Source organism: Dermacentor variabilis, chromosome 1 (genome assembly GCF_050947875.1).
Source record: "Dermacentor variabilis isolate Ectoservices chromosome 1, ASM5094787v1, whole genome shotgun sequence".
Taxonomy (NCBI): Eukaryota; Metazoa; Arthropoda; class Arachnida; order Ixodida; family Ixodidae; genus Dermacentor; species Dermacentor variabilis.
Genome location: NC_134568.1, coordinates 142089546 through 142113867, shown reverse-complemented (window position 1 = coordinate 142113867; position 24322 = coordinate 142089546). Strand labels below are relative to the sequence as shown.

Below are 24322 nucleotides of genomic sequence, written 5' to 3'. Positions count from 1 at the left end.
CGGTTGGACCAATGAACGCGTCGGCGGCGCGGGGAAAACGAATGCGGTACTCTGAAATTTTTTCCAGTGACTCTAATCCGGGTGGGAGCGCAGTCACGTGGTCCATATTTGGCGAGGTTTATTCATCAGTGAGAAAAAAATTAGTCCGCAATTAGTACGTCGCTGAAAATACCACATTTAGATGTCCATTGGCTGTACCTTTAAATCTCTCATTAACGCTTCGGACGTTAGGATAGTACGTGTTCAGTTAGATAATTAATTACAATTACCTAATTGAATATCAGTAACGAAAATATTACTGGCAGCTACTCCACTGTACTGTAAACAATATGCACTAGGTTTTCTTCGAGTAACGAATTCCTATCTTTTTTTAAATCGTGGTGCATTATAGTCAATTGGGACATCCTGTATATATTTATGCCCTTTGCATAAGTGACGATGTTTCCATCCCTAATAAATGTAAATTATTATATTTTTTTCCTGAGTCGTTAGCATTGCTTAGAGGCGCGCAATTGGCTGCGCTATTAGTGTCGTCATTACTCTCCGTTGCAGCCGAGTACGCCCACAGCAGTTTCTCTCCGGCTCCGAAATGGGTATGCCACGCGTCATACGTACTCCTGAGAAGCAGGCAGCTTTCGATCAGCAGCGCCGCGACCAGAACCGGGAACGAGCTCGTCTACGTCGTGCCGATGCTGCAGCTCGTGCACAAGAACAGGCTCGTGCAGCCGAGCGCAAGCAGCAACTGCGTACCGAGGATCCGGCAGCTTACCAAGCCGTCGTTTAATGAACTGCCTGGATTAACCCAGTGACCCAGTGATAAGCACCGGGGCCGCACTTTTCAGCTTCGCTGGTTAACCATCTGTACGGAGTGCTTGGGCGGTGATTTCTTTTTTCTTACAAGAGTTGTAAAAAAGAAAAAGTGAGAGGGGAGTCATTGATTCGTCTGCTCACTTTTATTTGCGTTCTAAACAATCACTTCGCGTAACTTAACCTCCCCGTAACATGTTGCAGGACATGAGGCGACGACACGTACGAGCAGCGCTGCTTTTGTACCTTCGCCCAGCTATGTATCAATTAACCGACCCAAATCTATCACTTCCTTCAGCTCCTGTGAGACCACGAGACCATCCTGAGAATACACTTTCGTGGGTTCAAGACTATCTTGTGAATTCGGGTGGATTCGCCCTAAATCCTTAATTAGCTAGGGACGAAACGTGCTCTTGCGTAATAATCTGGCAGTGAGCCTATATAGCGTACAGTTGGCCACCAATAACTCGTTCTGCATTCATAATCATCATCAGCCTAGTTTTATGTCCACTGCAGGATGAAGGCCTCTCGCTGCGATCTCCAATTACCCTTGTCTTGCGCATGCTGATTCCAATTTCAATCTACAAGTTTCCTAATTTCGTTACTCCACCTCGTTTTTTGCTTTCCTCGGCTGCGCTTCCCTTCTATTGGCACCCATTCTGTAACTCTAGTGGTCCACCGGTTATCCACCCTACGGACTACATGGCCTGCCCAGCTCCATTTTTTCCTCTTAATGTCAATTAGAATATCGGCCATCCCCGTTTGCTCTCTGATCCACACCGCTCTCTTCCTGTCTCTTAACGTTACGCCTAAAATTTTTCGTTCCGTCGCTCTTTGTGCGGTCCTTAACTTGTTCTCGAGCTTCTTTGTCAGTCTCCAAGTTTCTGCCTCATATGTTAGCACCGGTAGAATGCACTGATTGTACACCTTTCTTTTTAGTGATAATGGTAAGTTTCCAGTCAGGATCTGGTAATGTCTGCCGTATGCACTCCAGCCCATTTTTAGTCTTCTGTAAATCTCCTTCTCTTGATAAGAGTCCCCTGCGAATAATTTACCTAGATAAACGTACTCTTTCGCCGACTCTAGAGGCTGATCGGCGATCCTGAACTCTTGTTCCCATGCCAGGCTATTGATCATTTTCTTTGTCTTCTGCATATTGTTTTTCAACCTCACTCTTAAACTTTCTCGATTAAGATCCTCAATAATTTGTTGTAATTCGTCCCCAATGTTGCTGAACAGGACAGTGTCATCTGCAAACCGAAGGTTGCTGGGATATTCGCCGTTTATCCTCACTCCTAAGCCTTCCCAGTCTAATGCCTTTAATACTTCTAAGTATAGTGTACTAGATACACTATACTTCTAAGCATGCAGTGAATAGCATTGGAGAGATGGTGTCTCCTTGCCTGACCCCTTTATTGATAGGCAACTTTCTGCTTGTGGAGAACCGAGGTAGCTCTGGAATATTTGTAGATATTTGGCAAGATGTTCACGTATGCCTCCTGTACTCCTTGATTACGCAATGCCTCTATGACTGCTGGTATCTATACTGAATCAAATGCCTTTTCATAATCTATGAAAGCCATATCGAGCGGTTGATTGTACTCCGCAGATTTCTCGATTACCTGATTATTTCTGCATTTGCACTTCCTTATATCACGGGCGCCCTAAAGCGATATACGTATATATAGCACTGTGCTCGCCTTCCAGCTCGACCGTGGTTATATAAATATTAAATTATGGGGGTTTACGTGCCAGAACTACGATCTGATTATGAGGCACGCTGTAGTGTGGGACTCTAGATTAATTTTAACCACCTGGGCTTCTTTAACGTGCACCTAAATCTTAGTGCATGGGTGTTTTCGCATTTCGCCCCCATCGAAATGTGACTGCCCTGACCGGGATTTGATCTCGCGACCTCGTGCTTAGCGGCGCAACACCAGAGCCACTAAGCAATCACGGCGGGTGTCGTTATATTCTCGCTGGCGTTCCGTGTGCTCCGATTGTTGACGCTCGGCGTTCTTTCATTTCAGGAATTTTCGCCTACCTGAATTACCTCGAACCGAAGACACGACGGGAAATCTTGGAATGTCTCATCAAGGGCCTTCAGCGACTGGAGTATAGGGGCTACGATTCTGCTGGTGAGTTCAGATAACTTTGCTAAGCAGCCGATCGAGCGAAGCCCTGTCATTGTAAATTTACGTCTGTTATCATGACTCATCTCATTATCGTGACCTATTGTCGTGATACTGATCGCCCTACGCTTCAAACGCTAAAGTTGCATCTTAATAGAAAGGAAAAAAAAATACTGTATACATTAGGATGGGCACTGATCGAGTTGAGTTCGCGTTACGTCTCGTGGCCAGGACCATGCTTGTGTCGGTGAAATCGCCGATACCCGCACCTGAAGTGCTTGTGTGCGTAAAATGAGACTTCATTCACCTTCCTATATGTAGCTATGTACTGCAGTCTTATTGCTCGATCAAGCGTTTTCGAAAAAACACGTGTTTAATAGCAAGCAGTACTAACCACGCAGGCGCCAAAATTGAACAAAAGGCCACTTAATGCTTGTGAAATAAGGCTCGTGCCCGGTGTGTCGTCATCCGCCGGCTACGCCACTGTCTCTGCATTCATAATCAACGGCCCTCCAGGGGGCCTGCGAGGTTGGCGTCAAAACCTCTGCCCCCAAGGCGTTGGGGGCAGAGCTTTACGTTTAACGTGCCCGCGCAGACCCCACGTCCATTGACGAAATCATAGACGGCAGTGAAGAAACGACTGGCGATGAAAGGATTTTGTTTTTCTTGATAATAAAGAGAAAACGCAGGTCTCTGTACAAATCTGGCAAGTGCCCGCTCCCTGAAAAAGCAAGACAAGATGTACCGCTGTGTGTGAAATTTGATTTATTTTCCTGCTTTTCTCCCGCTTTTGGGCAAATGCGAAACGGCCGCAAGTGGAAGCTGCAGCGTTGATTACCTGTCCCGAAAAACCGAAAGCCTTGAACTAGCTTGTCGCGTCGTCAAACTCTGCTGGACTACTTGGCGCAGTAACACACGTGCAGAAGCTTCCGCCCCTGTAGCGCTTTCTGTTCATTTCAACAGAAAGTTGTCCGCGAGCTCTAGCGCTGTGGTGTATATATCTAGCCACTATGCCAACACAGCGGTTTCTTCAAGAGTCCTAGGTTGTGTTAAATGTTGTTATCGGTCATTTGTAAACGTCATCCACAACCTTTTCATTGACATCTTCTCGATTAGTTACCTTGATAAATTTGGCTAATTAAACGTATTCGCTCACAATGAACGAGAAATATTCATTCATGAACAACACCCATCAAGGCACAGTGAACGCCGTTCGCGTAGTGCCCTCAGGTAAATTTTAATTCTTGGCGACCTTCAGTTAAGGTAGCAGAATACCGCTGAATAAATGTGAAGCGACGAACTGGTCATTGCACGTTTGTCAGTATTTCACACTAAGAATGTTTACCCCTTTAAGGGTGTCTTCTTGTCGCACTGGCGACAGTGTTACCGTTAGGGCCTCACAAAAATTTATACAGTACGGCAATGGAGCTCTAACTAGACGGGCGATGACAACAGACGTAGTTGAAAACTGTGTAATCATTCTGACAGCCTTGGGCGCACAGAAATTTCAGACAGGAGTTTCATATCCCTCCCTGCGAAATTCTCTTGTCGGATCGCGTGCCGTATGCGTCACGCGATCCTCCAGCTCGGGTATTCTGTAGTTGCAGGTATTCTATAGTCGAGTATAACTTTAGAAGACAGCATAAGAAGGCAGCGGCATTTGCCCCTCAAAGGCGGATGCACACGAGCCTCCACCAATGAGCGCGCACTCTAGACAGACGTCATGAGCCGGACAGTCGGTGACCCCGCCGACGGAGAACAGCCCGCGCTTCGAACCGGGCCGAGTCGCATTAGTGGGACTATTTCTTTAGTAGCGGAGGCAGTCGGCTACCGCACTTCGGTTATCTGGGCAGGGCCTCTCCTGCCTTAAGTTGTATCCGACTATAGTTCACTCGCCGCAGGGAAAGAATTTTGCTTGCGGAGGCGATGGGGGCAAGTGGAGAAAGTCCATGTTGGCAGTGACGCTCACCTCCTGAAATAGTTTGCGGCGCTGAAATATTTCTCTCTGTTAACCTTCTATTAATGAACCAATTTGAAAAATTCTTGCACTAGAATGCTCCCTAGATGGCACGTAACAACTTCCAGCGTATTGGCGGCGAGGAGTTACGGAGTCGCCATCCGTCGGAAGCGCCTCCCTTGCGTAGTATGAGGGATCACGCGGCGCGCTCCTCATAGGTTTCGCTTACGGCGCTCAATAAGAACACCACGCGGCAGCCCTCCTGGGCATTTATGTAGGTACTCTCAAAACGAGGGAAGTTTTTGACTGTCGATATAATAATCTTGGGCAAACTGAAAGCACAGAATCGCTTACAGACGCTATCTTTTTAAAGAATGCGCACAGTGAAGGCCACTGCGCGCGGTCGCCGCGATGGAGTCTCCCGAACCGGCTTCTTGTGTGAAAGGTAGGCAAAGAGTAAACTATGTGAAATATGTTCTTAGCGGTTGTCTGTATAACCAAATGGAGCATAACAGAATGAAGCCTCAATGCAGCGATCGCACGGGTTTGCACTGACCGACTGCGCGTCTACATGCGTGTCCGCGCACAGCGTTTTGCTTTCGCTGTGAGCGCGTTTTCGCACCGTGCCGTGAGCTTCAGGGCGCAGCATGTGAGCATTTGACAGCACACTAGCAACCATTGTTGCGTGGACGCTATCAGAACTGTTCAAAAATAATTTCGTCGTAGAGACTTCGACGCCTACGGCGACTGTGATGTGCCGTCGTGACGGTTCAATCTTGTCTTCTAAATTCTTGGACATTTCAATATTATTTCTCAAGCAGCGTCGCACCGTATGTTTATCGGCCTTCTCAGCGTGCGATTTCCCTCTGCTTCTTTTTCGTAATCCAGTGCATTAATTCATAACACAAACATGACCATGTGCCATGCCTTCTTTTAATGCGCTTCTTACCGCTCCCTTTCCGTTCTAGTGAACTTGCCAGAATCTAGTATCAACAGTTCATAGACGTAATAAAGCGTCATGACATTAGCCGGGCAGCGGGTGCGGGCGAGCGTCTCAGTGCGCGTTTTCTGCTGCTCACCGAACATCGCGCAGTCCCGGGGCTGTAGCAGAAATATTCCTCGCGTCTGTGCTTGCTGCATACCCGAGTTGTAGCCGATGGCTGTCTGCCGGTTCTAAGTTTCGCTAGCTAAGATTCACGCAGCTCCTTACCCTGTGGCTACGTGTGAATAAGGCTGACACCGGGCTCCGTTGCGTACGTTGTTATGATTGGGGGCTCAATCCCATCGCTCGTGATCCGTTGTCAAGATTGGAGTCGGGCATGAATTAGAAGGTAGCTGGGCCATGCCGTCGTCCAACTTATCCACGCTGAGGACGTTGATGAAGGGAAGGACTGCTTCTCATCGAGAACGAGGAATATGGGTTTATTTACAGTATCTACATCAGTCTAGCATGACTGCTTGAGAGAGTACATCAGCCTAACATGACTGCTTGAGAGAGTACATCAGCCTAGCATGACTGCTTGAGAGAGTGCGTCCTGAGCAGCCGCACAACAGCAGTTTATAAACACTCGGTCCTCCCCCGATACCCAGGTGACGGAAACGGCCGTCCAAGCACCGTAGGTGAGTTGACCAGGCACCGTAGGGAGACGAGGCACCGTAGGGAGACGAGGCACCGTAGAGGAGACGACCCGGCACCGTAGGGCCATTTATTCCCCGAGCTGCAGCGCGCCCGCCGGCCGCCCATTGTCTGGCGTCTTGGTCGGCGCGTGGGAAGGGGTCTCAGTAGACGTTCCCGCGGCTCAGTAACAATAGTTTGTCCGCCGAACCCGTTTAGTCACAATGGCGACTTCATCAAACTCGGCTCCAGCGACGGAGAGTCGAGGACGCACGTATTGTTGTTCACACACAGTCGACTTAGTCACGCCGTGGCTAGAGGTTTGCGGCGACGCTCCAGGAAAGCTGCCGCCGCTGTTGCAACTGGCCGGCAAAACTTGCACTGCAGCTGGCCGTTCTTAACAACGTCCGGCACTGCGGCACCGAGCAGTAGCCTACCATGCTGCACGCCTCCAAAGGCAGCCAATACCTATTATAGTACTTTCAAATGTTGTCAAGCAGACACCCAAGGCGGTAAAGCCTCACCACTTAATCAGAACCGCGGCGCAGGTGGGACATTAAACTTTCATTTTCAGCTCGCTTCGGCGCTTCCAAAGCAGCCGACGTGGCCGCTGTGTCCACGTTACCTCTCATGTCACGTCACGCCGACGGTGGCGCCAGCTTTTCCAGTGGTGGAGCTCGCCCCCCAATAACCAAAATTTGCTATGTGGCTGGTTAGAGGCCCTTTAATAAAATATTTATTGAGGCTCTATGATACTGAAAAATGCACGTTTTCATTCGAACAAGTGGATAACTCCAAAGAAAAAAAATCATGCAACGCTGCCCTGCAGACATTCATTTGCATTTAAAAAGTACCAACAATTATTTGGTTTGACAGTGGCCAAATTTATACATGTAGTCGGCACAGCCTCAACGCCATGGAGGACTCTCTCCTGGGTAGTGCTTCGCCCTTCACAAAAATGGCATCCGCTGACTCGCTTGTGGGGGTGTCGTCAGTGGCGTAGCAACAGGGGGGGGGGGGGCACTGGCCGCGTGTGCAAGGGGCCAGTGGGGGGGTGTCATATACGTCTGAAGACACCCGGAAAGTGTCAATATCCTCGCCTTCCTCGACTACACCCGGGGTGGGGGACAGAAGACCTATGGGCCCCGGATGCCAGACGACCTAGCTACGCCACTGGGTGTCGTTACAGGCTGCGCATAGAATACTTTTCGTTCCAAGTGCTCTTTTATGCTTCAGGAATGAATAAGTTGGCGTTGAACAGACATGCTTGGAACAGTGCAGAAGGAGTGTGGTAAATATGCATGAATTCTAATTAAGAAAATGACTGCACTTATGAATGTTAGTGAGCTCACCATGTAAAAGGGGATGTTACAAGAGGGATCAAGAGATAGCGCCACCAACTCGTGCGACATATCTAGGGAGCTTATGTCGCACTAAGGTCTATAGATGAAACTTTTTTTTTTTATCCAGAGACTTTAGTTTGACACGCTGGCCGAGTGCTCTTCTTTTGAATCCTCCACTTCCGCCGTCGCTGCAACCTTTTCTCCTCTGTATCGAAATATCTTGGAGACCCACGCCTTTTTGATTTCAGAGCGAATATGAAACGAATTTTCTACTGCTGCTATCACAACAGCTGATATCGCTGCACAGTTGCAGTCTTAGTAGATACTGCAGCGCTCGCCTCTAGCAGACGACGGGGCACGAAAGGGCACCTTTAATATACGTGTTCGCCCCCTGATTGGCCGAAGAAACCTGCATCTTCCACAGTGCTGCACGGAACTACTGAAACATAGTATAGTATAGTAGCGCTATTCGATCTTACTTCCAGATACGCTGGTGCCGCCGCGCAGATTTTTTTCCGAAGCCACACAGTGGTGGTGGTTTCCCACCACAGCCTTTCGGCGCTCATCAAAATGGCGACAAACAATAGACAGACGAAAAATAACCGCGCGCGATCATTGTGTCACAGTTCAAAAAGCCGTGGAATATCATTGGGGCTCATTCACACCGGCGACTGACAGTGGTCGCAAAGCGACCAGTCGCAAATGGTCGCAAACGGTCGCTTTTCTCGAAAAGCGACCATTTCGGGCCAGTCGCTCTCTGTGCGATTTTTCAGTCGTGCGTCTGTGGTCACAAAGCTGATAAACCAATCTGCGGTGCACCGGAAGTGATCTTTAATGTGTCTACATCCGGCCTCCTCCCGCGTCGCGGCAAATTCCGCGTGGATTCCGAGAGTTTTTCGCTGAGAACAATAATCTCCGGGATTGCGACTTGCAGGTCGCGCTCTGCCGGGCTTGCCGGTGTGAACATCAGTCGCCTTCAGTCGCTTCTTGATCGCGAGTCGCAAATGGTCGCGCGACCTCCTCAAGTCGCCGGTGTTAATGAGCCAAAATGCACCGTTTCCCGAAGGTTAAGAAGCGAAGTTATGCCCGATAATTAACAAGCTGTGGATTAGAAAGAATGAGACTGAAATGGTTAACAACCATTTCATTCTACATGTTTTTCTAGTGCTACATGTTTTGGCACATTCAGTGTTGGATTCTACTCTTTTTCTGATTTAATTGTGATGCAGTCCGAGTTCAAATGCTGGTGAATGCGACTGAAGAGAATGCTGATCGTTCAGAATTATACGATTTAGCTGGAGAAGTTAGTTTTAAAAAAAAAATTTGGCCCTCAATTATCGCCCTTGCGCACGTGCTGGAACAGTTTACCTTGCTGGTCCCTTCGGCTGTTAAAGCTGTGTGAAAAAATTTCCATTTCGGATGTTGCACCCATACCTTCAACATGATTATGTTTGTTGTAGCCTGAAATTTTTCTGCATATTTAAAAAGGTGCATATGCACAAAAAGCTGAAGGAGGTGGTTTCAGCACTGTGCTCATTCAAGCACGGTAATTACTAAGAGCCAAAGGTGGGGCACCGCCTGAGCAACACATTCAAAAGAGGCTCTCTGCGTGTAGAATTTTTCACTTGCCATATTACTATTTGCAGTATTTTATTCCATTCAGGTGATTTTAATTATGCTCACAACTTCATAGCTTAATATCCTCTTCATTCATTTAATCATACAAATGAGTATAGTTAACGTGTGTGGATCATGTTACAGAGTATATTTACGTGCATTTGGACTTGGAACCCAAAGGTCTCCACCACCATTTTTGAAGATGAGGTTTTCTTCGATTACTTGACATGGCGTTGGAGTATCTGGTATTTCATTGTATTGTCACCACTTCCAGAGAAAGAGCTGTCGGTCAGGGCACTTGTATATGTCATAGGAATATGTAAATGCATGGTATCAAATGATACCTCTCCATGCAAAGAAATGTAGCTATAGTCTGCAACTAAGTTGTATAATAAGGAATTAGTATAGTTAGCCATAAATGGGGTAGCATGCGGGTGCCTGGGTTGCTGTCACTCTGCCATGTCCTCCTCAGATGGAGTGAAGGGCCTTGTTAAGAATGGCGAGCTGCAATGCAAGATTGCCACCCAGTTACGACCGGGGAACAAGACGCGCATCCCCCACTCTCCGTCGCTTCAGCTAGGATGCGTTCGATGAAGCGGGCTTTCTGCTGACACCGCCGCCATCCTCTAGCCACAGCGTGACTAAATCGCCGTTGTGACGGAATGAGTTCGGCGGGCGAACTATTGTGCCCAAACTCCCCTGCGCGGACCTGATCTGCTACACGTGCGCGAGCTGCCGCGGGAAAGCCGTTTTTTGTTGATTCCCATGCGCCGACGGGGACGCAGGACAACGAGCTAGCTACCCAGAATGGCTCCAAGCTACCCGGAACGGCTCCCCTCTGACGTCGGTGCCAGACATTCGCCCGTGTGAGCCTTTGTGTGTGTAAACGGTCCTGCGGGGCGGCGGCGAGTTTACAATGAGAAAACGAACGTTCGCATCGCCTTGTATCGCGGGAGGACCGAGTGTTTAAAAACTGCTGTGGTGCGAATGCTGGACACACTTCTCTTGAACAGTCATGTTAGACTGAGACACTTCTCTCATGCAGTCATGTTGGACTGACACTCTTTTTCTCAAGCAGTCATGTTAGACTGATTTAAATACTGTAAATAAACCCATATTCCTCGTTCTCGATGAGAAGCAGTTCTTCCCTTCATCAACGTCCTCAGCGTGGATAAGTTGGACGACGGCATGGGCCAGCTACCTTCGAATTCATGCCGGACTCCAATCTTGACAACGGATCACGAGCGATGGGATTGAGCCCCCAATCCTGACAGCCTGAGTTCAGGATGGAGAACTGAATCAGAAGCAGGCACAGTGCAGAGCTGTCAGCCATGCGAGTGCATCGCCTGAGCCTTGGAGTGTGTGTTCTGAAGAAGTCCTGTACACTTGGGCTGATAGGCCCTATGCCTCGCGGTATATAGCGTGAAAGAGAACAAGAAAATAGAGGCGACGGGGCACATTACAGTGTCAAATGCTAAAAAAAGTCAACCAAATGCCAATGCTGAACAAGACAAAGTCAACGTAATGCGCATGAAATACGATATGAACATATAAAACGATTTAATAATGAGTATGAAAAAGAGAGAATAGAGAGATCTAATTAATGTTCAATTATTTATTCATTTGAACCACAGTGTATATTGACCTCGCCTTCTTTTAATGTCGACACTTGGTTGAACCTTTCTTTTTATTTTTGTTAAAGTTTGTAAAGCTGCATTAATTTCAGCTCGGTCATCATGGGCTCATTTCACTGTCAGCGGAATTAAACGGGTGCGTGCGTGCGTGCATGCATGATTTTAGTCTTTTTCAATTGACATTTTAATTTGTGTGGTGTCTTATTTTATATCAGCTACTTTAATCCAATCCATTCTTATTGGTATGCTTTATTGTCCTTTTTACCCCCCAGGAATTGCCTTTGACAAAGACTGTCAAGGCAATGACATTTCCATCATTCGTAAAATTGGAAAAGTCAAGGTGCTTGAGGACTGCATATGGCGTGAGTGCAATATTTATGTTCCTGCTTTTAAGCATGAAGTGCTACTGGCTCCATTCTTGTCACTTCTTGCACAACTTGACCTGCAAGAATATGTAATGATGTTTGTTCACTATCGCATGAGTCCCTTGTTCTTGTGTGTATCAGCTCCATCACCTAAGCATAAGTATTTTAAGTCTAGAAGAAATAATGTGATAAACTTGCAAAAAGTAGTAATTCATGGTGCTGTTGCTTAGTGATGAGTCTGTATTTATGATGTAGGTGTGGATTTCAGGGAAGCCTGTGTCTGTAAGTTGCCAGGAGGACAATGCTTTCAAGCAATAAACAATTGAAGCCAGCATAGATTCATTTATTGTGCTGGTATAAAATATGTACTTTTTTGATTTTCACTTGTTTGGTGCTGACTATGCACATACAGATAGTGATGTTTGGGGGTGCACATGCAACCACTCAGTGGTGGCCAGACACTTGTATATGTCATGTATGGTAGTCTACCATTAATGTTTGCTGCTTTGGCTGTAATGGTGCATGCACTGCATGGGACTTGTGCATTGTTTGTATAAGTGCATGCAATTTTCAATTTGGTTTTTAAAAAGAATGTCTGCTAGCAATCTGGACCGGGACAAATACAATAAAGCCAACTTTACCGATAACAAATATAGGAAATAAGAACGTTGTTATAATGGTTAGTAGTGATTATTATATATGTTAAAGCTGTGCTTTCAAGACGAGCCTTTTAATATATTCACCATCGTGGCCATTCGCGCCTGTTGGTATGCCATAGTAAAGGTTTTAAATAGTGCATGTGTGCGAGAAAAATACAGGAATGACAGAGCGCTGTTTTTCCCATATTCTTCTCGGGCCCTTGCACTATTCAAACACTTTACCTTTAATTTGTGTTTATGCTAAAGAACCACATGAATTTTAAATTGCTATTCCTCCACTAAAGTACCTATCATAACCTTCATGTGGCTTTGGGCTGTACCGGTCGTACGAGGTATCTGAGGACGCGACTTTGAATTGTCATATACACTATTATTCTCTCGTTGCACCTGTGTAGGCGTTTGTCATCTACACTGACCCCTCTGTCACCTGTCCAGCACATTTATTCCGGGCTAACTGCTTTCAGTATGAAACAGGAGGTGAATCCATATGTTCCCCTAGTCCTCTACCATGCTGACCTTAACGACTTGGAAATTTCCACCTTCTTGCCTGTCGAGAAATCCTTTGTTTTAGGGGTGAGACAAGAGTTCATGACCAATTATCGCCTGTGACAGAAAAATAATGACTGCCAGTGCTGAGATGCCATTCAGGTGCTGAATTTTCTCCAGCAGGTGGAGGCCATGATGAGTGAGAACCCTGAAAATCCATTTATGGGCCATTTCCGAACATCTTCAGGAGACAGTCAACATTGAAACTGCCTGTGCACAATTTCATTAGAGGCCACTTCAAAGTATTGGATTTGTCTGCTTTCACAGGGCCTGCACAATCCAAGAATGGCTGGCTGTGAATTTCTGCGGACACGTCACTCTCAGTGTGGCATCAAAATTATCAATATTTAGACCTGCTATGCTCTGTGTATGGGGGCATCAGTGTAAAGAAACTAACAAACAGCTGTGCAAAGCAAGGAACTCTCAAAAGGCTCCTATTGTATGAGCACTGCCCAACATCAACATGCACTATCTGGTCCGGTTACGTACCTTTTATTGAAGCCGAATTCGGTAAATAATTGAGGCTGAAGATGCTTTTATTTAAGTCTTAAAAAGCCGTAAAACAAACACTAAAATATTTGGAATGAATATATTGAATCTTGTCTGAAACTTATATTCCATTACTGAAGCTGTCAGTGTGTCCTCAAATACCTTGCATACCCGATAAATCCCCATTATTGTAACAAGACGCATATGAGCAGTTGATTCTTATGCTGACCTTTGAGAGACTGCAGGGGCTGTTCTTTGAAATTTTCTGCGTACTATTTCTCAAAGAGTGGCCTCGATTTCCAGGAAAGGATGACCTGGACATGGATCATGAGCACATTACACACGTTGGTGTTGCCCACACACGTTGGGCAACCCATGGTGCTCCCAGTGACCTCAACAGCCACCCACAACGTTCAGACACCGAAAATGGTAGGTGTACATAAAACTTTGTTAAATTTGTTAAACTTCGTAAATTTTTTATGAATGCTGCTAATAGCTGAAGATGCTAATGGGCAGCAATATATACCTTCGCCAAATAAAAATGCCTTTACATTAGGTGAAAAACTTACTAGCAAAAAAGGAATACCATTCGAAGTATAGCTATTGCTTCAGTTCTGAAGCATATATTTAAATTTTCAATTTAGGTTCTTCTTGTGGGAACTAATGAGTATGTATATATATAAATGCAATGCTAAACATATATACTGACATGTGTACCTATTTATATATTTCTCAGAGACTGCATTTCACAGTCTAACAACTTTGTTATCGCTCAGCACTGGACATGCCTGCTTGGATTGGAAGTTTCTTGAATGTTACCGATGGTTGTCACCGAACCTTCTGTAATCTGATTGTATGCGCGACGTCAGTTGTGTAGTACTTTCTGAAAGACACGAGGGCACCAATGATTATGCTGGAACCTTCTAAAAGTCATGTAATAAATGCCAACACTCTTAACCCGCTAATCATATTTTCGCCGGTCGCCGACTGTGCTCGCCACTACCGTTGTGCTTTGAGTGTAACCTGTTTTCTGGGCAGAGTTACACCCAGTAAAGAGTTGGTTTTGCGATTCGCAGTTTTTGCTACTACGATTTTCACCGTCACTACAATGTGACATATAGTGGACGTGCTTTGTTGTGTGACTGAAAACCCTTGCAAGCCCAAGCCGTGAGGACATTGTCAACGTCAGCGTGAATAACCGAGCTAGTGCTGCAGTTTTAGACCGTGTGGAACAGCGCGAAGTGGGACAGGGGTCACAGGAAGAAACAAGGACAAGCGCTTACTACCAACTAAATATTTATTGCCTGAAACAAGGTGTTATATAGAAAAAACAGAGGGAAAACTACATAAAAATATATATGTAAAAAACAAACAATAAAGATGAAAAACACTATAAAGATGCCATCACTGCTCAATGTTCGTGCTGCCATTGTCTGAGAATGCCATCTCCCTTCGTGATAAGGCCAGGGCTGGCTCACTTATGCACAGGCATACTTCACATGCCATACTAGCCGATTCAATAATGATGCCCGTTCGATCATGCCTGTGTGGGAAGATTACTTCTGTTTTTCCAAACAGAGGGTTACATTCGCATGCGCTGCATTGCAGGGCTAAGAAACCTTCCTTTCCATTCTTAACATTTTTTTGCATGTTCACACAGACAATCGTTCAGACACCTGCCTGTCTGACTTACGTAGCATGCGCCGCATTTCAAGGGGATTCTGTACGCAACCCCCTGCACACAATCCACGTAACGGTTGCGGTGCTTCACACTGGGCATTTTGTTTCTTGATAGGAGTGCTTTTCCTTGATATCGAACAAAGCTTGCGTGTGGCAGAAAACACTACACATACACCAAGTAATGCCCGCCGCTTCAAGCAACCCAGATCAAGGACTATTTGCCACAAGCAATTTCTGAAAATTCTGTTCTTGAGCAAAAAAAAAAACATACACCCTGTATAGTTATTCAGTTAAGAAGCAAGATAATTAAGGAGAGAATAAAGAAATCTGTGAGTGAGCATATGCACTATCAGGTTTTTGTGAAATGGATATGGTGTCTCGATTCCAAACATCTTGCAATTCAGAGAGAATGCAGCCTCTATTTGACCATGATAGATACAACTGAATATTACGTATGACCCTAAACAGTGCAAATTCATTAGGTTTGCGTTGCTTGCTGATCTTCAAAGTCACCAAAAGCAATGCATCAGTGAAGAGAATAGCACTCTAAGACCAAAAAGGCCTTGGGGAGGCATCAGAAATTGAATAAGTGAGAGTACATGAGAGCCTACGGCTAAGGCAAACCTCCATCTAAAATGCTATACCTTATATTACATCGAAAACAGGGAGTAACCAAGACTGTAGGAAACCACACACTCGCAGCTGAGCAAACAGCAGCCACTCCTTTCTTTTCCATATGGCTGCTCGCTCTGTTGCATGACAGAACCACGACATTGCACATTTTCTATTTCTTTGATACAGTTGAAACTCGATTTAACGAAGTGATGACCATGCTCAAATTATTTCGTTAAATCAGGAAGTTTGTAAAATTGAGAAAGGAATTTTTCGGTCCTTCGAAATCTAATATTGTGACGTAGCGACACGCCAAGGCTACCATGGCATTGTACGTGCCGCTAATCCAGCCGTCTGTTGCATAAACTATGAAATAACGAAAGCAACTACTGCCACCCCTACTGAGGCGGGGTTGAGTTGACTGTTCCATGCATGGGCGCAATGTGCACCCTCGTCAAAATAAAGCTAGGGATGAAACCATGGTGCCTAGATGACTTAACACGATAGCTTTAGAGTGCATGCTCAAAGAAGAACCTGTCGTTGTCAAAATTAGAAAGAAATGGCACTTTTTTTACTCATTTATTGCAGGAAAAACTTCATTAACTCAAGTCCGGCCAACTAGTTTCGTTAATTCGGGTTGATAACATTGAACCTTATGGGTACCTGCCGGAGGACGTAAATTTCTTTGTTAGATCGGAAACATTGTAAAATTGGGTTTTGTTAGATCAAGTTGTAACTGTATTTGCAGTTGCTTGAAATGACACCTGCCCGTCTCTGAGCATGGCTGCAAGGAAGAAAAAATGGCAAACAAATTTGAGCCAATTTCATCACAGGAACAAAAACAGCTTTAGTTATAAAGGTACTAGGCAAAAGTTCAAAGCAAGGCCAACCCTGCAAATTGGTAGGCATGCAGCTTTGAGCTAGTGGAAAAGTTTCGAGGCATGCGACATTAATTTTGTTGGAACCCTGAAATTATCCAGCTAGCCAACAAGACAAATACCATTATAAACCACTCGAACTGACATATTGCACATCCTTAGGCATACATGTACATTGATCTCGACGGTGCAACGCCTGGTGTGCCACAATGAAAGCGCATATTGCTACACATGCAAAGAAGAGCAAGAGCTGCCGCAAACTTTCACAGCGGGCACTATAGAATAAAGAACCAGCGAGCACCGCAGCGATTCTCTTCTCCACCTCCAGGTGCCTTCTGCCTCCCGTGCTCACTCCCCTCGCAGCAATAAATAATATAGCCGATTTCACAGACGGGGCATCTACGCTTACGTGTAAAACTATGAAATGCACAGCATATTGGGCCGTCTTGTGCATGTTTCAAACATGCTGCCGGCTGACTCTTCGCTGAATCCTAAGTCCCATGAATGCCCAGAGGATGTCTTGATGTCGGGATATTTTCGGACGCCCACGGGATGCTGTGCATTGTCTGGGATAAAAAAACAAGTTGATAAAATGCTATGCGATGAAATCATCCAACCTCGAAGAGCCTGTGGGCATCTCCTGTATTTTTGGTGAAGAAAAAGGACTGAACCTTGCATTTCTGTGTGGATTATCAACGGCTGAACAGTATTATGAAAGACGTATACCAGTTCCCATAGATAGCATTGCAGAGCCAGTCCAATGCGTCACCTAAGTATTTCTCATAGATGGATCTCAAGACTGGCTACTGGCAAATAGAAGTCCATTCGAGGGATCGCGAGAAGACAGCCTTCATCATGCTGGATGGCCTCTACAAGTTCGTAATGCCATTCAGGCTGCGTTAGGCACCTACAATGTTCCAGCTTGTGATAGACACGGCATTAGCGCGGTTGAAGTCCTATCTCGTCTACTTGGATGATGTTGGTTTCTTTGCCAGGAATTTCGATGATCAGCTTAGGCGGCTTGGGACAGTACTAGAAGCCATCAAGTCATCAGGGCCCACTCTGAAGCTGGAAAAATGTCGCTTTGCCTGGGCCATGTCATCAGCAAATCTGGAGTCCATCCTGATCTGCAGAAGACATCTGCCATCGCTGACTTTCCACAGCCTGCTGCCAAGAAGGGAGTGCACAGATTCCTTGGCCTGTGCGCCTATTACAGGCCTTCGTTAAAGACTTTTCACACATCGCTAAGTCATTGACATATCTCACAAAATACGACACTGAGTTCAAGTGGAAAACGTCTGCAGTCACCACGAGTACTCGCCCACTTCGATGAAGACACCGACACTGAAATTTACACCGAAGCAAGTAGCATAGGACTCGGCGCCGTGTTAGTCCAAAGAAAAGGCTGATTTGAAACAGTCATTACTTATGCTAGCCAGTTGTTGTCAAAAGTAGAAGCCAATTACTCGACGACAGAAAAAAATGTTGCCATCATTTGGGCTACCACAAAATTCTGCCCTTACCCATATGGCAGGCCTTCAAAGTCGTAAGTGGCCACCATGCCTTATGTTGGCTGGCAAGTTTAAAGGACCCTTCAGGACACCTCGCACGATGGAGTCTGACTCCAGAAATTTGACGTCACCATCATGTACAAGTCGGAACAGAAACACTGTGATGGTGAGTGCCTATCACCCCATTGACCCACCACCACAAAATGACGAGGATATCGACACCTTTCTGGGAACAATAAGTGTGGAACACTTCACTGAACAGCAACAAGCAGACCCAGAGCTAAAAAACCTCATTGAGTACTTGAAAGACAACACTGACATTGTCCCTAGGGCATTTAGGTGAGGGTTCTCTTCATTTTCCCGGCAAAACAATGTACGCGTAAAGCACTTCTCACCAGTATGCACCAGCTACCTTCTTGTTGTTCCCTCAACCAATGCCTCCTTTAAAAGATGCCTGCAGTGTGAGCTAAGAAGCTGGTTCCGCCCCTCACTTCTTCTTTTCTCCCCTCCACCACTGTCGGTTGCAAGCGCTAGTTGCGGTGGCTATTCCAAACTTGAATCACGTGCCCCTGCCTCCGAGATTATTGTGGTGTCTGTTGCAATCCCAGAGGCAGGACCCACGGTCTCTCGCCAAGCCATTGGTCAAGCGTGTGCCAGTCTCAAAATTGTCATTTCCTCCGCAACAGGAACTACAGTCAGCCACGAGTGCCATCTTTCTGTGACTCCCTGAATCAAGGGAACCTCCACTTCAATGGGAAAATGAACGACGTGGCAGGCATCTATTAAAACAGGCATTGTCTCAGCACTGCATCCAGAGGTACTACACATCCTACATGGCGATCAGACTTCTGGGTGCCTGGGATTCTCCTGTATGCTATTGAGGATACAAGAGTAATATTACTGGCCACGCCTGACCATCGACGTTGCCCACTATGTCGAAACATGCCGAGACTGCCAGTGACACAAGACGCCACAAACAAGGCCAGTGGGATTGCTGCAGTCAATTGAGCGACCTTGCCGTCCATTCCAGTAGATTGGAATGGACTTATTGGGGCCATTTCGGGTGTCAATGTACAGGAATAAGCTAATGATCATGGCTACTGACTACATTACCTGCTATGCCAAAAAGAAAGCCCGACCCAAATGTACTGCAGATAAAGTGGCGCAGTTCTTTATCAAAAGCATCCTGTTACAATATGGTGCCCCAGAAGTCCTAATCACTGACAGAGGAACTGCTTTTACGGCAGAGCTTAGTCAAGCCATCCTGCAATACAGCCAGATAAGTCATTGCAGGACAACCGCCTACCACCCGCACACAAATGGCCTTGCAGAGCGCGTGAATAAGACCCTCGCTGACATGTTATCCATGTACGTCGACGTCAAACACAAGACCTGGGATGCAGTCCTTCCCTACGGAGCCTTCACGCATAACACAGCAGTGCAAAAAACAATGCAGATCATGCCATTCAAGCTGGTTTACAGAAGGAACCCGACAATGACTCTTGACGCCATGTACCGCAAGTCGCTGAGGAAGACAACCTTGACGTCGAGGCCTATCTCTAGTGTGCCGAAGAAGGCCGACAGCATGCCTGCGTGTGCATCAAGAATGTCTCAGTATGTGGAATACGAGCCCGGGGAATGTGTTTGGGTTTGGAACCCGGTATGCCGACGTGGACTTATTGAGAAACTTTTTTGACGCTATTTTGAACCCTACAAGATCATCCGACATATTGGCTCACTGGACTTTAAGGCCGTTCTAGAGAGCATTTTGCAATCCGAGTGGCTCCGTGCACAACCTGAAGTCATTCATGTGGCGCACCTTAAGCCTTTCTATGCCTGCAGGCGAACATTGGAGCTTTGTTTCTTTGTCACTTTGTTGTTTTTCTTTACTACGTGTGCTTTAGTTTTTTTGGTCTTATGTTTGTAACATTGGGACAACACTTTTTAAGAGGGGGGGAGGGAGGCACTGATACATGTCTTTATTTGTCCTTTTCTCGTGGACTGCATTTCACCTGCTAACAACTTATTTAACGCTCAGCACAAGACGTGCCTGCATGATTGGAACTTACTCGAATGTTCTTGTTGATTCTATCTGTTGTATATGTTCTCGCCAAACCTTGTGTAATCAGATTATATGCGAAACACTAATTGTGTAGTACTTTTAAGAAGGCACACAAGCACCAGCAATTGTGCTGGACTCTTCAATGAGTCATATGTAAAAGCCGACGTGCTTGAATCTTGGATCAGATTTTTGCTGATCGCCGACTGTGCTCACCGCTATCATTGTGCTTTGAGTATAACCAGTTTTCTGGGCACATGTTCGCCCAATAAGAAAGTTAGTTTCGCGATTCACAGTTTTTGCTGCTGTGTTTTCCAACGTCGCTACAATGTGACGATATATAGTAGGTGGCAACACCACCTTCTTGGTATAGTCAATGTGCAACTGTGACCGAACATTTGGAGTACAGTCGAGGTTGAATGCATCATCCGCACTTAGCACCCCCGCAATGACGTGCGAAGGCTAAATGGCTACATGGCCGCAATTATCATGAAATCTTATGAAGATATTATTCAACTGAAAAAAAAAAACATGTATCTTCTGAGTCCTCTGTACTGTGGATGTTGGGAAAAAAAACTAAATCAATTTTTCCCTTGAAGTCCCTTTTTTGGTCTTCCCAGTAATTTGGACATTTTTTTGGGCCCCTTCATGTCCAAAAAAAAAAAAATGTTGGTCAGCAATTGTCATCAGCTTTCTGGATAGCCTTAGTTGTATTTTCTAGCCATTACTTCTATTATCTGTCATCTACAAAGCTTAGCCGTATGACTGTATTTTCAAATGTGTTGTTCTACTTGAAACTTGATGAATACAGTGTGTTTTAGTCTAACCTGCAGCCATGCATGCTCTGATCTATACAGAGTTTGTGGTTGTTCACAATGGCATAATTACCAACTACAAGGACATCAAGCAGTTCCTGCTTCAGAAGGGATGCCATTTTGAATCTGACACTGACACGGAGGTCATTGCAAAATTCATCAAGCATCTCCATGACACCCATCCAGACCTATGTTTTAGGGAGTTGGTGGAACAGGTCATCCAGCAGCTGGTGAGCTCTTGTCTGCTATTGTCGTGTCCCTTAATACGGAATTAGCTGCAGTGTGCAGTAAGGCCTTGATGTATTCGCGATTTTTGTATTTTTATACTCCTGGGCCCTCTAGACTCCCTCGTGTAGTATTTCTGTCTCTTACATTTTCTGTAGTCCCAATGTAAAACATACTAATGTATCTCTGCAGTATTTAGTAAACACTGTGCAATAGTACACTACCTTTGCACTTTGACGTTGTTAATGAATCGGTTGAGACATACTGTTTCCTAACTTCTTACCAAGAAAAAGGTGCTTTTCTGTCATGACATCAATACAAGACCATTATCACTTGCTTTTGTTTATCAAGTATGACTGTGTTGCTTTTAGAGATTTCATTGATGGTACAATAACGGGGTTCAGAAACAAACAGTGGTGTCCTTCATTCAGGGCTACTTGCCATGGTTATATAGTGGCTATATTGTTGGGCTGCTAAGCACGAGGACACAGGATCAAATCCTAGCCGCGGTGGCCGCATTTCGATGGGGGTGAAATGCAAGAACACACGTGTACTTATATATAGGTGCACATTAAAGAACCCCAGGTGGTCCAAATTTCCGTAGTCCCCCACTACGGTGGGCCTCATTATCAGATCATGGTTATATGGCATGTAAAACCCCATAATTTAATTTAATTTTTAATTCAGGGCTGCTTTCCAGTTGTAAAAGTTCAAGCACTCTGTAACTAACATTTCTATGCCTGCTGAATGTGCCACTGAGTATTGGTACTGCATTTATACCAATTGTTTCATTTTCCGACATATTTACCTGTGTTGCAGCATTTTGCAAGCATTCAGTATGTTGGCTATGTAACTGTTTGTAGTATGATGTCTATAAAGAGGGGGTGGGAAGTTACCAGAATAGTAATTTGTACGTCCTTGCAAACAGAGAGGGCTCAGCTTGTTCAACCCCCTTTGCCTCTTAGTTCACCGAAACCTCAGTACCAGAGCATTGTTGCATAATTTTTCCATTGAAACATCACCATCACTGGCCGCGAAACAAACTTCTGACCTTTTGCTCTAGGACAGAAAGCCATAGGCACTACACCACAAGAGTGGGTGGAATCACACTAGCACACTTCAGGAACTAACATTCAAGGGTGGGTCAGTGTCGCATTTCTAGCTCATAAGGGCTAGCGGAGCTTTTGTTAGTGTCGCATGCTCTTTCAACTTTTTTCATAGTTGCTCTTTTTGCTAGAACCATATGCACAACGCATTCATGCCCCAGCCAGTACGCATCACACAATGCAAAAGGGGTTACCTCATAATGAATGAAACCTACGTGTAACAAGCTACAGATGTTCAAAAATTTTTTTCTGTGAATCTAGGTTTTGAATAAACAAATAAAGGGAAAATTCTTTCCTGCACAGAGCCTGACATTAAGTAAAAGTATAATTTATAATATAGTGTGTATATAGTACAGGAAAATGATTACAGCTGAAGTTTCCGACGACAAAAAAAAATGAAAATACAAGTTATGTTATGCTTCATGCTACAAGTATGATCCATCTCTTGCTCATCCTTTCATCCTAAAATAGTGATTTTGCCTTGGGTGCCTTCTAGGTCTTTCTTTTTTTCCTTCTGTGACTGCTTATCATAGTGTGTAGTCTCCAAATAAGATTTCTCTTCTTTAGGAGGGAGCTTTTGCACTGGTATTCAAGAGCAAGAAGTTTCCACACCAATGTGTTGCCACAAGGTAACCAAGTTTTTTAGTATGTTTTCTTTTCTTTTTTTACACTGTCGTTACTACCAGTTTGTTTGGAGCATTATATGGTCTTCAATCCTGTTTAGGCGGGGAAGCCCCTTGCTAGTTGGCCTGAAGACCAAGTCCTATCTCTCAACAGAGTTCATCCCAGTCTTGTACAGCAAAGGTGAGAATGTCATACCTCCTAAATGTCCAACGTTATCACCCATGTCGTGAATTTCCTAACTGTTTTAATGACTCTTGGCTGATTTAAGATCTGTATGTATCTGTGTAACCTTGTCCAGAGGGTACAGGGTCATCTACTTAAACTCGAACATGTAGTCAGCAGTGTTACCCTGTGCTGTTGCTGTTTATAGGGAATGTCCTCATGCATTGCATTTCTCAGCAAATTAAATACACAGTGCTGGATTCATGCATCTTAAAACTAGGTGCCCAGGTCTCATCAAGCACAAGTTTGCTGATTGTCCTTGGCAGAATGAACTGCACAAACTGCTAGGAACCTCTAAGAGGTTGCTTTACATTGCTCACATAATTTTGGGGCCTGTGCATCTGTGGCTTCTTATTTTTCCTGAGGTATTTACCACCTACCCCTTTCTTCTGTAAATCGTGAGGTGAGCCAATTCGGGGTGCAGTGAAGATGTTCTCCAACTTTGAGGGCCGAAATTGTGTACTGCGACAGTGCTGCTCGTGTTAATCTTTGGATGCAAGTAAACTCCTTCTACAATAAAAAGAAAATTGAGCATTGTGGCATATGTATTCTATCATAAGTAAATCGATAAATAAATAAACACATAATAAATGCATACATATATAAAATGTGAACACAATAATTCAAACATAAAAGATTCAAGAATTTTGTTGACATATTTTGAAAGGAGCCAGCAGTGGTAGACTGCAAACCGAAGTAATTAATAGCATGGTAATAGTATGTCCTTTATATCAAACTGAATCGTAGTTTTGCTTTTCTGATATAAGGTTTCCCATTCAGGCTTCTTTTTTTTCATCATGTAGCTAGTTGAATGCAAGTGTGAGAGAACATACTTAAACTAAAACTGACATAAGTGACCTATAATTATTTTTTTGCCCTTATTACAGTTTTTTCAGGTTCCCATTATAGTACTTTTTTACTTAGTGTAGTTGATATGATCATAGTCTACCGATCTTGTCTCACCGCTTGGCATCCCACGTCATATCTTTATCGAGTATGCACCGTTTTCCTATGAACCTGGGAAAGCAATTGGTCTGCTTGACTTATCTTGTCTTTTACTAAACATGCTTCACACATGTTGAAGTGATTGGCAGTGCAGGAACTTTATATAGATCAGGCATTCAAATTGGCAAAATGCAAAAATGCTCATGTGCATGTCAAGAACCCCAGGTGGTCAAATTTAATCTGAAGTCCCCCATTAGAGCATGCCTCATAATCAGATCATGGTTTTGGCACTTAACACTTCACAATTTAATTTACAATTAGGAATTCAAATTTATGAAAAGTTTTCATTTTAGTTTGCATTGCCTATTTCCTACCAGCACAATAACCTAAGGATTTATTTTTAAAAAGATGCTGCTGCACTAGGTGTGTAAAGTGGGCTTTATTGGACGTTTCTAGTGATTTTGCAGGTTGTTAAAGCAAT

The 24322-nt window shown here is 44.9% G+C and overlaps 1 protein-coding gene across 6 annotated transcripts in view; it reads left to right on the top strand.

Annotated features, from left to right (window-relative positions):
* Positions 1-24322, top strand: part of LOC142585632 (glutamine--fructose-6-phosphate aminotransferase [isomerizing] 2-like) — an 81532-nt gene that overhangs the window by 21787 nt on the left and 35423 nt on the right. For all 6 annotated transcript variants that reach the window (XM_075696592.1, XM_075696575.1, XM_075696567.1 and 3 more), the window contains exons 2-7: positions 2838-2945; positions 11378-11467; positions 13468-13593; positions 20762-20949; positions 22618-22679; positions 22775-22854. In XM_075696592.1, the coding sequence (XP_075552707.1) occupies positions 2838-2945; positions 11378-11467; positions 13468-13593; positions 20762-20949; positions 22618-22679; positions 22775-22854 (654 nt within the window). The remainder of the gene's footprint in view (positions 1-2837; positions 2946-11377; positions 11468-13467; positions 13594-20761; positions 20950-22617; positions 22680-22774; positions 22855-24322) is intronic.